This window comes from Dicentrarchus labrax, unplaced genomic scaffold, assembly GCF_905237075.1.
Source record: "Dicentrarchus labrax unplaced genomic scaffold, dlabrax2021, whole genome shotgun sequence".
Taxonomy (NCBI): Eukaryota; Metazoa; Chordata; class Actinopteri; family Moronidae; genus Dicentrarchus; species Dicentrarchus labrax.
In genome coordinates, this window is record NW_026136719.1 from 792,434 (window position 1) to 807,962 (window position 15,529).

The 15,529-nt window shown below is 42.5% G+C and overlaps 1 protein-coding gene across 5 annotated transcripts in view; it reads left to right on the forward strand.

The window, feature by feature from the left end:
• Window positions 1-15,529, forward strand: part of rasal2 (RAS protein activator like 2) — a 61,725-nt gene that overhangs the window by 20,118 nt on the left and 26,078 nt on the right. For 4 of the 5 annotated variants that reach the window (XM_051378111.1, XM_051378109.1, XM_051378108.1 and 1 more), the window contains exons 2-3: window positions 4,465-4,592; window positions 4,783-4,906. In XM_051378111.1, coding sequence (XP_051234071.1) covers window positions 4,465-4,592; window positions 4,783-4,906 — 252 coding nt within the window. Of the gene's footprint in view, window positions 1-4,464; window positions 4,593-4,782; window positions 4,907-9,383; window positions 9,412-15,529 lie in introns of those variants that run through there. The other variant, XM_051378114.1, reaches the window with a different exon arrangement.

Here is a 15,529-nt window from a genome sequence, read left to right on the forward strand (position 1 = left end):
GTTTTTTGTGTCTTTCTGCAAAAAGCAGGATCATCGTTGATTGATAGATGATAGAAAAGGGTCCCTGGAAGGAAAAGGCTGGGCACCAGTGCTCTACTGGATGGAGTTTGCTCTGTTGTCATGGAGATAACTCAGTTGTTAACATGTGGTCAAGGTCAAGAAAGCCACCAGAGTCTGTTGGAAAAAGTGGCGTTTGTTAAGCATTTAACACCGTACAGTTTTAATACACTGTGAGTCGAAGGCTCATTGGAGTCGACCACCCGTCCAACTGCGAGCCTAAAGAGAGCACTTCCCTCCAGGAAACAGCAGAAGCTCCGGTGGCGTCCCTGTCTGTCTGAAAGGAATCAAAGATACTTTCTGTTTAATGAACTTGTGAAACTGGAGACCTGGAAGTCAGTGTCTGAGTTTAAATGTGTGATTTACAAAGGGAGTTCTGCATTGATTGATTGATCTTTTTCTGCATAAAGATTGTTGCTTTATGGATTCCTCTTCAAGTGGACAAATAATTAACTGATTTTGGCTCATTTTCCTGCCTCCAGTCGTCATGAGTGTGTGTTTGCCAGCAGCTGGAGTCCTCTGAGCTCCGCACTGAGGTCTCTGGAGGTATGTGGGGGTCTGTGGGGGTCTGTGTAGGTCTGTGGAGTTCTGTGGGGCTCTTTGGAGCTCTGTGGAGCTCTGTGGAGTTCTGTTGAGGTCTGTTGAGGTCTGTGGGGCTCTGTGGAGGTCTGTGGAGCTCTGTGGAGGTCTGTGGAGGTCTGTGGAGGTCTGTGGAGGTCTGTTGAGCTCTGTGGGGCTCTGTGGAGTTCTGTTTAGGTCTGTTGAGGTCTGTGGAGCTCTGTGGAGGTCTGTGGAGTTCTGTTGGGGTCTGTGGAGGTCTGTGTGACGACAGCAGGTACAAGCTGTTACGTAAGGCCTCTCTCCGTCTGACTCTGATCTAGGAGCAGCCGTCCCTTCCCTGTTTCCCGTCTTTGTTCAACTCTGCTCATCTGTCGGCTCGGAGGCGTCCAAATGTCTCGTGAGCGGCAGCAGACCTTGGATCTGCTGATTAGCCGAGCCGGCGTCCCTCCGCGGTGCTCGTAGACAGAGGAGTAAAAGCAGCCAATTAGCCTTCCTCTTCCTTCCTCGTCGGCCGGCGCTCTCTCGCTCAGCAGCCTGAACAGGAGCAGGTGTGACTCCCTTCAGATCTCTCAGGGGCTTCTAGGCCGAGCTCTGACGTGGATGATTTAGTATGCAGCCAGAAATAGTCTGCTGAAAGTGGAGCTCCTCAGCTGCTTCCTGGTCCTCCTTCAGCTCTGCTCCACTTGCTTCACGTGGCTGTAATTCATCAACAACCGGCACGTTGTTCTGTAGCTGCTGTGCTCCTGCAAGGGAACGACTCCTCCTCATTCTGGCTTTAGTGATGTGCACTTCCTATGGCCTTGTTATGGATGAGAGTTATTAGCAATGAGAGAGAGAGAGAGAGAGAGAGAGAGAGCTCTGGAGCTCCTTAAATCTGTTAAAGCTGAACAACTTTATATGTCGGCTTTAAAATTGAGGTTAATGAATAATGAAGTTCTTGAGTTTGTATGTTTTCCATGTGTTCAGCACTGCTGAGATTAGACCATTTAACACGTTCTCATGATGACCTCATTTATAGAGAACAGGGTCTCAACATCCTTTCCCACATTACTCCCCTTTAATCTGGTTTATTTCTCTGATTTATCAATAAACGGATCAATATGAGGCTGAAACAACGACATCATGGTGGAGATTAAAGTCTGAATTCAGAGTCTGCAAACAGCTTTTAAAATGCTTGTTTTCTGAATGGAGTTTGGTTGATTTCATCCTTCACTAGAGGAGGACAATAACTACTTCTCCATGAGTTCTTCGGAAGTTCCTGTCTGACGTTCGTTCTCACTTCAGTTTCCTCCCGCTGACGGCGTTTCAGCGTCATCGGTGTCTCTCCGCCGGGTTCCTGCTGTGATCTGATTTAGTTCCAGGAACAGAAATGTGGAAGTGATTGCAGCTGTTCAGCAGCTTCCCTGTTCTCTGTGACCTGATCTGGAGCCTGAAGGAGACACCAGCAATATAGAACATCTGCTCATTGTCATCCATTTCCACGACTGGAAAACTAGTCTCTGAATTTCCAGGTTTTCCAGGACCTGCATACGAAGGGTCAGTGTGTAGATCAGTTTCAGGAGAAGTGCGTGTAGTTAACGGAGGCAGTGAACGCCTCGCACCCTGGAGGAGATTGATAAAGCGGTCTGATGTCCAACGGTCAGTGAACACTCACTGCCACTGTACCACTGAGCTCTAATGCAGGAGACAATATTATCATAAGAAGTGTTAGCAGCTGGGTTTCACTGTATCTGAGCCTGTGGACCCGCCCTCTATCCATCAGTCTGGACCAGAACCACTGAGGCTGGAAACAGTATCAGGACCTGTCAGTGTTTCACCTGTAAATAATCACATCCAGCACTTCCTGCGCCGGCGTCCAGACGAGACAGTCTGTGTGTGTGTGTGTGTGTGTGTGTGTGTGTGTGTGTGTGTGTGTGTGTGTGTGTGTGTGTGTCTGTGTGTCTGTGTGTCTGTGTGTGTGTGTGTGTGTCTCTGTGTGTGTGTGTGTCTCTGTGTGTCTGTGTTTGTGTGTGTTTACTGACAGACGCTGAAAGATCCCAGCACAGTCAGGCACAGTGAAAGCACCGTCTGTTTACTGGTCCCCGCAACGAGACGCTGCACACAAACAGACTGAAACAGACCCAGCTTCTGTTCAACGCTACACACACACACACACACACACACACACACACACACACACACACACACACACAGACACACACACACACACACACACTCACAGACACACACTCACAAACACACACACAGACACACACACTCACAGACACACACACACACACACATCACAGACACACACCACAAACACACACACAGACACACACTCACAAAACACACACACACAGACACACACACACTCACAGACACACACTCACAACACACACACACAGACACACACACACTCACAGACAGACACACACACACACACACAGACACACACACACACACACACACACACACACACACACACAGACACACACTCACAAACACACACACAGACACACACACTCACAGACACACACACACACACACACACACTCACAGACACACACTCACAAACACACACACAGACACACACTCACAAACACACACACACACACACACACTCACACACACACACACACACACACACACTCACAGACACACACTCACAAACACACACACAGACACACACTCACAAACACACACACACACACACACACACTCACAGACACAGACACACACTCACAAACACACACACAGACACACACACTCACAGACACACACACACACACACACACACACACACACACTCACAGACACACACACACACACACACACACAGACACACACTCACAAACACACACACACACACACACACACACAGACACAGACACACACTCACAAACACACACACAGACACACACACACACACACACACACACACACACACACACACACACACACAGACACACTTCCTGTGTGAAATTCTGTTTTCATATTAAAATACTGTCGATCAGTACAATCTCTTCTTCCATCGCTCTCTGAAGTGTTATCAGGGTTTCCACGCTCCCTGGAAAACCTGGAATACCTGGAAAACCTGGAAATGGATAAAATATCCTGGAAAGAATGTGTGTGTGATGTTTTCTCCTGTTAGAGTTGGAGGGAAACTGCAGTCAGTAGCCTGTTTCCACCCTGCTGGTGGGGCAGCTGTATCCATAGACGGGGCCTGTCTAATACCTGGTTTCTTACATTAACTGATTGTTATTATTCACTGTGTTTATACAGGAAATCACTGCAATAATAATAATAATCCGTTTATATAATTAATGTTCAATGCTCTGATTGTTGGCAACGGACCGACAGTAAAAACAACAGTGCTGCACATAACCTCTGACCTCTGACCTCTGCTGAGTCTGCTGACTGTGACACAGTGTCAGCTGAGATCAGACGGCTCGTTCCTCCAGACATCACTTTCATTTTTAATCCTCCTCCTCCTCCTCCTCCTCCTCCAGCAGCAGTGGTGAGCAGTAGGTTAACAGTGTAGAGTTACAGCGCCCTCTGCAGGTTCAGCTCTGTCCTGTTCCACTGCTGCCCACTATCTTTATTTATCTTTATTTATCTTTATTTATCTTTATTTATTGTGTGTCTCTCTCTGTGTGTCCTGCTGACCCTCAGAGCCCAGAGCAGCTTCATCTCCCCTCCTCTTCCTCCTTTTATTGCTTAATTCATTAAATATTATCCAAAAGCAGAATCAGAGTCACTCAGATTAATCTTTTACCTCATCGTGCATCAAATAGATTATTATTATTATTATTATTATTATTATTGTATATTTACTTGTGTGTGTGTGTGTGTGTGTGTGTGCAGATATCAAAGGTCCTCCGGCCCACCGGTTCTCCTGCGGTCAGAGTCCGTACAGCGACAGCGGCGCCTGGGAGAGGAAGTTCTGCATCCTGACAGACAGCCAGCTCATCCTGCTGCACAGGGACGACGAGGTCAGAACACGCCGCCATCTTTGTTTCTGTGCACACACTGCAGTCGCCACGGTTACCTCCACAGCATCCCAACATACACACAGTTCAGAGTTTAACCTGATTTCTCCACTTTAACATCAGCATTAAGTATATAACATAAGATAATACAATATATCAGATGTTAACTCTCTCCTCCCCCGTCCTCCCCCAGGCTGCAGGGGAGGCCCTGGAGAGCCCCACAGACTCATCCAAGGGTCGGAGTCTCCGTAGGACCGTCAGCGTCCCCTCTGAAGGACAGTTCCCAGAGTTCCCAGCAGAGGGCGCCGGCATGCTAGGTAAGAAGCTGAGGGAGCGTGGTTGCCGTGACGACACACTGCTGTTGGTGCTGCGAGCTGCTTCAAACCAGGAAGTGAATCTGGGGATCATATAACATATAGTCTGTGTGGAGCTCCTGGAATATCCTGGAGTTCTAATTATAATAATAATGATTATGATGACCATTTGTAAAACACTTTATAAAAACAATATTTAAAGCAATATGAGGTAAACAACAAACACAAACACAGAGATATTATTAAAGACAATAAAAAACAAAAAACAGCATTTAAACTGGTTTTAAACTGGGTTTGATGCTGGATTTAAACTGGGTTTGATGTTGGATTTAAACTGGGTTTGATGCTGGATTTAAACTGGGTTTGATGTTGGATTTAAACTGGGTTTGATGTTGGATTTAAACTGGGTTTGATGCTGGATTTAAACTGGGTTTGATGTTGGATTTAAACTGGGTTTGATGTTGGATTTAAACTGGGTTAGATGCTGGATTTAAACTGGGTTAGATGCTGGATTTTAAACTGGGTTTGATGTTGGTTTTAAACTGGGTTTGATGTTGGATTTAAACTGGGTTTGATGCTGGTTTTAAACTGGGTTAGATGCTGGATTTAGACTGGTTTTAAACTGGGTTTGATGTTGGATTTAAACTGGGTTTGATGTTGGATTTAAACTGGGTTTGATGCTGGATTTTAACTGGTTTTAAACTGGGTTTGATGCTGGTTTTAAACTGGGTTAGATGCTGGATTTAAACTGGGTTGGATGCTGGGTTTGATGCTGGATTTAAACTGGATTGGATGCTGGATTTAAACTGTGTTTGATGCTGGTTTTAAACTGGGTTTGATGCTGGTTTTAAACTGGGTTTGATGCTGGATTTTAACTGGGTTTGATGCTGGTTTTAAACTGGGTTTGATGTTGGATTTAAACTGGGTTGGATGCTGGATTTAAACTGGGTTGGATGCTGGGTTTAAACTGGGTTTGATGCTGGATTTAAACTGGGTTTGACGCTGGATTTTAACTGGTTTTAAACTGGGTTTGATGCTGGTTTTAAACTGGGTTTGATGCTGGTTTCAAACTGGGTTAGATGCTGGATTTAAACTGGGTTTGATGCTGGATTTAAACTGGATTGGATGCTGGATTTAAACTGGGTTTGATGCTGGTTTTAAACTGGGTTTGATGCTGGATTTTAACTGGGTTTGATGCTGGTTTTAAACTGGGTTTGATGTTGGATTTAATGGTATGCTGGATTTAAACTGGGTTGGATGCTGGGTTTGATGCTGGGTTTAAACTGGGTTTGATGCTGGATTTAAACTGGGTTTGACGCTGGTTTTAAACTGGGTTTGATGCTGGTTTTAAACTGGGTTTGATGCTGGTTTTAAATTGGGTTAGATGCTGGATTTAGACTTGTTTTAAACTGTGTTAGATGCTGGATTTAAATTGGGTTTGATGCTGGATTTAAACTGGGTTTTATGCTGGTTTTAAACTGGGTTTGATGCTGGATTTAAACTGGGTTTGATGCTGGATTTAAACTGGGTTTGATGCTGGTTTTAAACTGGGTTTGATGCTGGATTTAAACTGCGTTAGATGCTGGTTTTATAATAACGTTACCAAAGATCTTAAACGTGTCAGGAGGGATTGTGGGATGTCTGGATGAGTGCAGTCAGTGTGTGTTTAAGGCCGTCAGGTGAATTCTTCCTCTGCTGTTATAATGAGGCGTTTGGGTACAGCCTGTAATTTTCCTGCTCCGTGTGGGAACGTCGCTGTGACCGGGGAATGTCTGGAGGACAAAGCATCCAGTGTCGGTCCGTCTGAAGGAGCTGCACTGACCCCGCTGCCCCCGGTGGGAAGCCTGGGCTGAGGGGATTCCCACCCAGAGCTGCAGGGGCCTCAGAGCTCCGGTAAACAGAAAGTTTGAGGATCAGTTTATCAATTAGTTTATGGATCAGTTAATTGATCCTTTAACAGACGGACAGAAGTCGTCCTGCTCATTCAGCCGCAGACAAACTCATTCATTCCCTTGACCTCCTTATTCCCCTCTCACCCCACTCACCCCTCCTCACCCACCACCCAGCAGCCGAGGGGGGAGGAGGTTATTTATATGTTAATGTACCCGGACTGCCCACACTAACAGGCCTCTAACAACCAGTTTAAACTGGGTTTATACTGGGATTAGACCAGTAAGTAAACCTGGTTCATTACTTTAAATGATTTTACTACTTGATCTATACTGGGTCTGATGGGTTCATACTGGGTCTGATGGGTTTGATGCTGGGTTTGATGCTTGATTTAAACTAGGTTTGACGCTGGTGTTAAACTGGGTTAGATGCTGGTTTAAACTGGGTTAGATGCTGGTTTAAACTGGGTTAGATGCTGGATTTAGACTGGTGTTAAACTGGGTTAGATGCTGGTTTAAACTGGGTTAGATGCTGGATTTAGACTGGTGTTAAACTGGGTTAGATGCTGGGTTTGATGCTGGATTTAAACTAGGTTTGATGCTGGATTTAAACTGGGTTAGATGCTGGATTTAGACTGGTTTTAAACTGGGTTATATGCTGGATTTAAACTGGGTTTGATGCTGGATTTAAACTGGTTTGATGCTGGATTTAAACTGGGTTTGATGCTGGATTTAAACTGGGTTTGATGCTGGATTTTAACTGGTTTTAAACTGGGTGTGATGCTCTGGTTTTAAACTGGGTTTGATGTTGGATTTAAACTGATGGGTTTATACTGGGTCTGATGCGTTCATACTGGGTCTGATGGGTTTATACTGGGTCTGATGGGTTCATACTGGGTCTGATGGGTTTATACTGGGTCTGATGGGTTTATACTGGGTCTGATGGGTTCATACTGGGTCTGATGGGTTCATACTGGGTCTGATGGGTTCATACTGGGTCTGATGGGTTTATACTGGGTCTGATGGGTTTATACTGGGTGTATCTTTCAGTGTTCTGGTGTTGCTGTTGGAAGCATTGGGCCGATTCGTGAGGTGAATGAAATAATGAAACAGGAAATTAGAAGCTCTTTTATTACACAGTTCTTCTGGTAGTTGTTGTGCTCGCACTCTTTATGGTCGGCGGTGAAGGGCGAGCAGCGGCAAAGGCGGCGAGCAGCGGCGAGGGCGGCGGTAGCTGAGATGTAATTTCAGTCCACAGTTTAATTACAGTGTTGACAGACTGCTCATTAACTGTCTCCGCTCAGAGACGCCTGCAGCACGTCCTCCTCCTCTTCATCCTCCTCCTCTTCCTCTCCTCTCGCTTGCACTCTTACTGAGAGTGGAGGTCATGATGTCAGAAGATGAGGTCACCGATCACGAAGAGTGATCTGCGTGTGAAAACAGCTGGAGGCCGCGTGGCCGTCACACCTTCACTCATAGTCTCACCTGCAGAGGACAGGTGACCCTCAGGCTGCAGGTCGCGACCTCACACACACACACACACACACACACACACACACACACACACACACACACACACTCTCACACACACACACACACACACACACACACACACACACACACACACACACACACTCTCACACACACTCTCACACACACACACACTCTCTGGTTGAGGTGAAGCTCTGACTGACTCTGGATCTGCTGCATTCCTCAGTCTGGATCCATCTGTCAGCACCGCCACAATAAAACCACTCATCCTGCACTCTCATTTTCAAAATAAAAGCCTGTAAACATTCTGAACACCACAATAAAAGCGTTCTGAGCCTGAAGCCACACGTTACTGCAGCTCATCAGCTTTTAATAAAAACTCAATAATGAGGATTATACTACAAACAGTATTTATAACAACATAAAACCTCAGTGACACTGAAACAAACAGTTCTGTATTATTGATTATAATCCATCAATAAAACTAAATGTATCCAGAAGGGTCAGAAAAACATTGACAATATAATAAACTGTAGAATATCTACACACAATATAAAGAATATACTAGAATAATAAAATACTATATAGTTCATAACAGGGAAATTATATTTATAAGGAACAGAGTTATATAGATACAGGTAATAAAAACAAGTTAGTAATAATACAAATAATATTAAGATAAAACCATAAAACTGGTATAAGAATCAGAAAGGCTGAGATGGGTTGATCAAAGATGGATGAATTAATAATCACAGGTTAATAATGATAGTATATCAGAACATTTCTCCACTAATACCCAAGTAATAGTCACTTCCTACAGGCTAATAATAAAGTATTTAATTCTATTAATTCACAAATTAATCAACAAACACTATAATGTAAATAATAATAATAATAATAATAATAAACATTTGTTATAAAAACGTTGAATATAGTAAACTATGTTAATATCAGTGTAACATTCAAGCTGCTTTATAATCATTATTAGAATATTAGATTATTAAGTGCAGACTGACAGCAGCAGCTTCCGGTCCCTCAGTCGAACCTTTATTGTGAAGGTCCGAGTCGGGAGTGTGTGCGTGCGCAGCTGCGGGAGTTGACGGTCTGCGGCTCTGATGGACTCAGCGGGTGAGTCTCAGCTTTCTCTCTCTTTGCTTCAAAAACACACACTTCCGGTGGTTAATGAGCGCGTGAGCGGGGCGCGCACACCCACACATCCTCCGGTGACTCTCCGGTAACTCTCCGGTAACTCTCCGGTGACTCTCCGGTGACTCTCCGGTAACTCTCCGGTAACTCTCCGGTGACTCTCCGGTGACTCTCCGGTAACTCTCCGGTAACTCTCCGGTGACTCTCCGGTAACTCTGCGAAAGCCGCGTGAGGCTGCAGCGACCTGTGGCTCTCAGCGCGTCACCCAGCGATCAGATATCGATATCGATCAGATCCCACGTGCTGTGGATGTTCAGATCGATAACTATTGTAATCAGAGTAAAAGTACTGCGTTACTGAGGACGGTGTTTATATACAGCAGCTTCATTAAACTAATCTATTATTATTATTATAATGTTTAATGTAAAAGCAGAGTTTGAACTATTTATTGATTATTGTCGTTATGGATCCACCTGCTGATTATTGATCCATTGATCCACTGATTGATTACTTTGTATTGATCTGTAAATGTGCTCACAGTGATCACAAACACAGTTCAGGTATTAAAGATTCATTTCATTAATGATTAATGGACACTTTCAGTTACCTGTGGAGAAATGTAATCTCTCAATGTTAAAGTAACCTGATTACTTTGTGTTAGCTTTGGATTCCCTCAGGCCTGTAATCGGTGTAATCTCATTACTTTTTTGTATCCTGATTACATGAAGTCAGTTACAGGTAATCCATTACTCCACACACCTGTGTGAGTAACAGTGGGATGTGTGTGACTGCAGGTTCTGGTCCTGGTGGAGGTTTTATATATTAAACATTATCAGACTAACTGGTTGCATTGGTTGCACTGGTTGCATTGGTTGCACTGGTTGCACTGGTTGCATTGGTTGCACTGGTTGCACTGGTTGCATTGGTTGCACTGGTTGCATTGGTTGCACTGGTTGCACTGGTTGCATTGGTTGCATTGGTTGCATTGGTTGCACTGGTTGCATTGGTTGCACTGGTTGCACTGGTGCGCCTGACGGTTCTTTTAGGTGCACCAGCACAAAATGTAGGTGCACCCACATTTTTCATTGCGTCGCCTTTAACGCCGTAAGGTCACCTTTTTACTGCTCGCCATAACTTTCATATAATGTGAATGATTTTTAAACAAGAATAAGGTGTAGAGAAAGGCTTGTCTTTATTTGAAGCACAATTATATATAAAAAGAAAATAAAGTGTTTAAAAGTGCTTCACTGAGCTGAAATTGAACATTTCAAACTAAAACACTAAGCAAAATAAAACATTTCCAATTAAAAGTTTCGATATGAAACGTTGTTGACCCGCTCACAAATGCACTATTTCCATCCATATTCTGACCGCACTCCTGACAGTACACGCAGTGAGTTGCGTTACGTCCTTTGTTGAACCTCAGCCAGGGAACTTGTTTCAGCCAGTCCTGTCTGAAGGAATATATTTTGACCTTTTTAATTTGGGTCTTGGAGCCGGGCTCTATCCCAGACTCAGTTGTCTCCTCCTCTGGTTCCGAGTCTGATGCTGTCGCTGAAGGACCGGGTCTTGGCAATTTTTAAACACACACAGTTTAGCGCGGTGAACAGGACCACAGCCAATCAGAGGCAAAGACCCCCGAGCTCTGTCTCTTATTGGTTTAGAACCCGATATGATCCTACCATGAGTGTGAGAGTTCGCTCACAGGAGAACACAGAGAGATGATGCGCTTGCGAAATAAATGTATGTTTTCACCCGGGCAGCGTCAGGTGCACCAGTGTGACCTAGAACAATTATTAGTCGCACTCTTTAAAATTTTGGTCGCATGTGCAACCAAATTGGTCGCACTCTGGAGCCCTGCTTTATATTCTCCATACACAGAGTCACATGGTGTCTCTCTCCCTCTGCCTGTGTTGTATCGCAGCCTCTCTGTGGTTTGTTTCCATAGCCGGTCTGCTCCGACTGAAACTGCTGTTTTTATCATCTACGTCGGTGAATTAAGGATTTATTTCCACCAAACCAGAGTTGGTGATTGTTGGAAACACTAACAGAGACGCTTTTAATGAGTTTGATTCTGTTTCTGTCCACTTTAATGAAGTTACGATGATCTGAAGGTACAATCAGTGTTTTTATGAATGGAGTCTGGTGGAGCTGCAGTATGATCCAGTGGATATGTCAGTGATGTGATGTTTGAGTATACAGACGGGGACCTCTGACCTCTGCTGCTGTCTGAGGAGGTTTAAGGAGCAGACCGCTGTTTCCTAAAGGAACAAAGTCAATCTGACTTTAGTTGGATTCTGGAGAGCTGTAGACAGGTCATTCATTTCTCCTCTTGTCTCCTCAGACTGTCTGTCTCTCTCTGTCTCTCTCTCTCTCTCTCTCTCTGTCTCTCTCTGTCTCTCTCTCTCTCTCTCTCTCTCTCTCTCTCTCTCTCTCTCTCTCTCTCTCTCTCTCTAATGAGAATTGTGTCCTTGTCCCGACACATTGACCAGATTCAATCAGCAGCTGGATGACAGACTGACTCTGGATCAGACCCAGGAAGGTTTCATTCAGTTTAAAGACAGTTTGTATTTGACAGTCAGTGAGTGTGTCTGTGTCCAACTCTTCCTCACAGGTTAGTTAATGACAGACAGTCAGTGAGTGTGTCTGTGTCCAACTCTTCCTCACAGGTTAGTTAATGATGTTACTGAGTCAATGTGAGCAGATTGTGTCTGTAGACTGAAGAGAATCAGAGTCTCACTGATGGTGGAAATAAAGGTTTTACTTCCTTAAAACAGCCATTTTTTGAATGGAGTTTGGTGTGACAGTGTGGAGCAGAGGGAATTTGAACCTTAATAATTACCAAAGCGGAGCAAGAAGGGGCGGGGCTTAGGAAGAGTCAATTGACTAGTGACTGTAGCTTTATTATCTAAACATATAAAAGCAGCTTAAGCTACCAACCAGAGCCACAGTGCTAACCAGTGCTAACCAGAGAACAAACAGGGCTCATATTAATGAATTCAGAGGAATGTGCAGTGAAGTGAGAGGAGGCGGCTCGGACTCAACTGGTTTCATGATGTGAAAAGAAATTCTTTGAATATTTGTTGTGAAAGCTGATCTGTGTGTCTGAGGAGGAGGAGGAGGAGGAGGAGGAGGAGGAGGACGACGACGAAGACTGTTACTGTTGTTGTTGACTGAAATCTGACCAAACCAGTTAAAATAATGGAGGTTAGAGAGATTTGGTGGTTTGACTCCAGACGGCGTCCTCCTGCTTCAGAGGATCCTTTGTTTGTGGATTCAGATGATTTTATAGACAGCATGGAAACTATATCATTAATATAGAAACTGTATCATTAATATAGAAATTATAGAAACTATATAATTAATATAGAAACTGTATCATTAATATAGAAATTATAGAAACTATATCATTAATATAGAAACTATATCATTAATATAGAAACTGTATCATTAATATAGAAACTATATCATTAATATAGAAATTATAGAAACTATATCATTCATATAGAAACTATATCATTCATATAGAAATTATAGAAACTATATCATTAATATAGATACTATATCATTAATATAGAAATGATAGAAACTATATCATTAATATAGAAATTATAGAAACTATATCATTAATGTAGAAACTATATCATTAATATAGAAACTGTATCATTAATATAGAAATTATAGAAACTATATCATTAATATAGATACTATATCATTAATATAGAAATGATAGAAACTATATCATTAATATAGATACTATATCATTAATATAGAAATGATAGAAACTATATCATTAATATAGAAATTATAGAAACTATATCATTAATGTAGAAACTATATCATTAATATAGAAACTATATCATTCATATAGAAACTATATCATTCATATAGAAATTATAGAAACTATATCATTAATATAGATACTATATCATTAATATAGAAATTATAGAAACTATATCATTAATATAGATACTATATCATTAATATAGAAATGATAGAAACTATATCATTAATAGAAATTATAGAAACTATATCATTAATGTAGAAACTATATCATTAATATAGAAACTATATCATTCATATAGAAACTATATCATTAATATGGAGTTTATCAGGTTAAATATATCTTTATTATCATTATTATTATTATTTGATTAGTTTAAAGTTTTAGAGACCCTCCTGTCAGCTGTACCCAGAGCCACCCTGCTCTGATCAGAGGAAGTGAACTCTTTATAGAAAGTGTCCACTCTGTGTCAGCACTCTCAGGGTTCAGGAGCAGTTACAGCAGCACTGTTGGACCACAGTTCAGTTATATGCAGATGTGGGACAACAGCCACAGTGTCAGTGGGTGTTGGGCTCTGATCTTACAGTAGATTTAGGTTTTGTGAACTTACTTAAAATGTCCATTATTTATGTGTATATATACAGTAATCCAGTCTATATACAGTCTGTGTAGACACTGTATATAGACTGTATATACAGTGTGTATCCGGTCTGTGAGGATCTGTCGGTTTTGCCTGGAGGAGAGTTGAATTGTGGGTCGGTGAGAGCTGCACCCAGCAGACACTCTGATTACACAAAGCCTCCTTTCAGTGGAGATTACCTGTGTTGTGTCGCTGTTGTGTCGCTGTTGTGTCACTGTTTCCTGTGTTGTCAGGTGTGTCGGCTCATGAATGAGACTGCCAACACGTGTCTGCTTTAAACATTCCCAGCATTCCTCCCGCTGCTAACAGATGACATCACAGCCGCGTTCAGGACGGGTCACGGGGTCAAAGGTCAGGATCAGTCTCATATCTCAGGGAGGAACCGTCTGATGACAAATTCATTCATCGACTGACTCAACTCTTCCTATAAAACCTGGATTATAAGGCTCAAAGCCGTTGTTGTTTTTATTTTTCTGGACAGGTAGAGTCTGTGAGCAGCTAACAACCAACCGTCTGATTATTAATCACACTTAAAGTCTTCATTAAAAATAGACTTTTGTTAATATTTTCAACATTTTTTAACACAGAATATAAAAAGAAAAATGGAGATGTCAATGAAAATGAGCTGTTTTTTGTCTCCAGAGTGACTCCACCGTGTATTACCCAGACATTAGGACATTAGAGTACCAAAGTTTTCTGTTGGAAATGTACAGTATGGGTCTCCAGCGTGTGACGCTAACTTGCTTATGTTGGGACAACGAGCAATAATAAGTATTAATAATCAGCTATATGGACAATATTGATCCAACTGATTTGGACAATGTTGGAGTGGTGTTGGGGGTTATTGATGATGCTGAGGTGAGGACTGATTGTGTTCTTATTTAAGTAGATTCGGAGGTTATGGCTGTTATCATCTACGTCGGTGAATTAAGGATTTATTTCCACCAAACCAGAGTTGATGATTGTTGGAAACACTAACAGAGACGCTTTTAATCAGTTTTATTCTGTTTCTGTTCACTTTAATGAAGTTACGATGTTACGATTATCTGTGAGATAAAATGAGCCGTGGCACCTGTTGTTTGAGATGCTGGTGCTGCAGTGTGACATCCAGTGAATTTTGTATATATCCCTTAAATGGCAACTCTTTAACCCTTGTAGTTAGCATTTACAAGCACTATTTAAACAATGAATAAATGGTTTATAACTCACTATAAACACTTATAAACAGATATAAAGAGATTTAAAATGTTTTATTAATTTACGAAATTGGACAATAATTCTAACTTAGCTTTATTATAGTGTCATTCATTATCTGTTTATATGGCACAGCAGGAGTTAACAAATACACCTATATTTATATCAGATAAAATATAAAAATAAAGTTCCCTATTAGAACTTTATTGATCTGATGGTTTCCTTCCTGTTGAGACTCTGCTGGTCTCCAGTCTGTACCGGATCCTCAGTCCCAGTTGGTGAAGGTCAGGACGGTGTCGCTGTCAGAGGAGACTCTGGTGAATCCACCGAAAACGATTGATTGAGCTGCGAGCAAGCGAGCCTGCTCTAATCAATAACTCGTTAACGGCGGCGGCAGGAAGACAAAGGTAACAACCCTGAGTGGACTGAAGATCACTGACAGACCTGCTGCTTTCACAGCGGAAAACAACCAATATCATAGC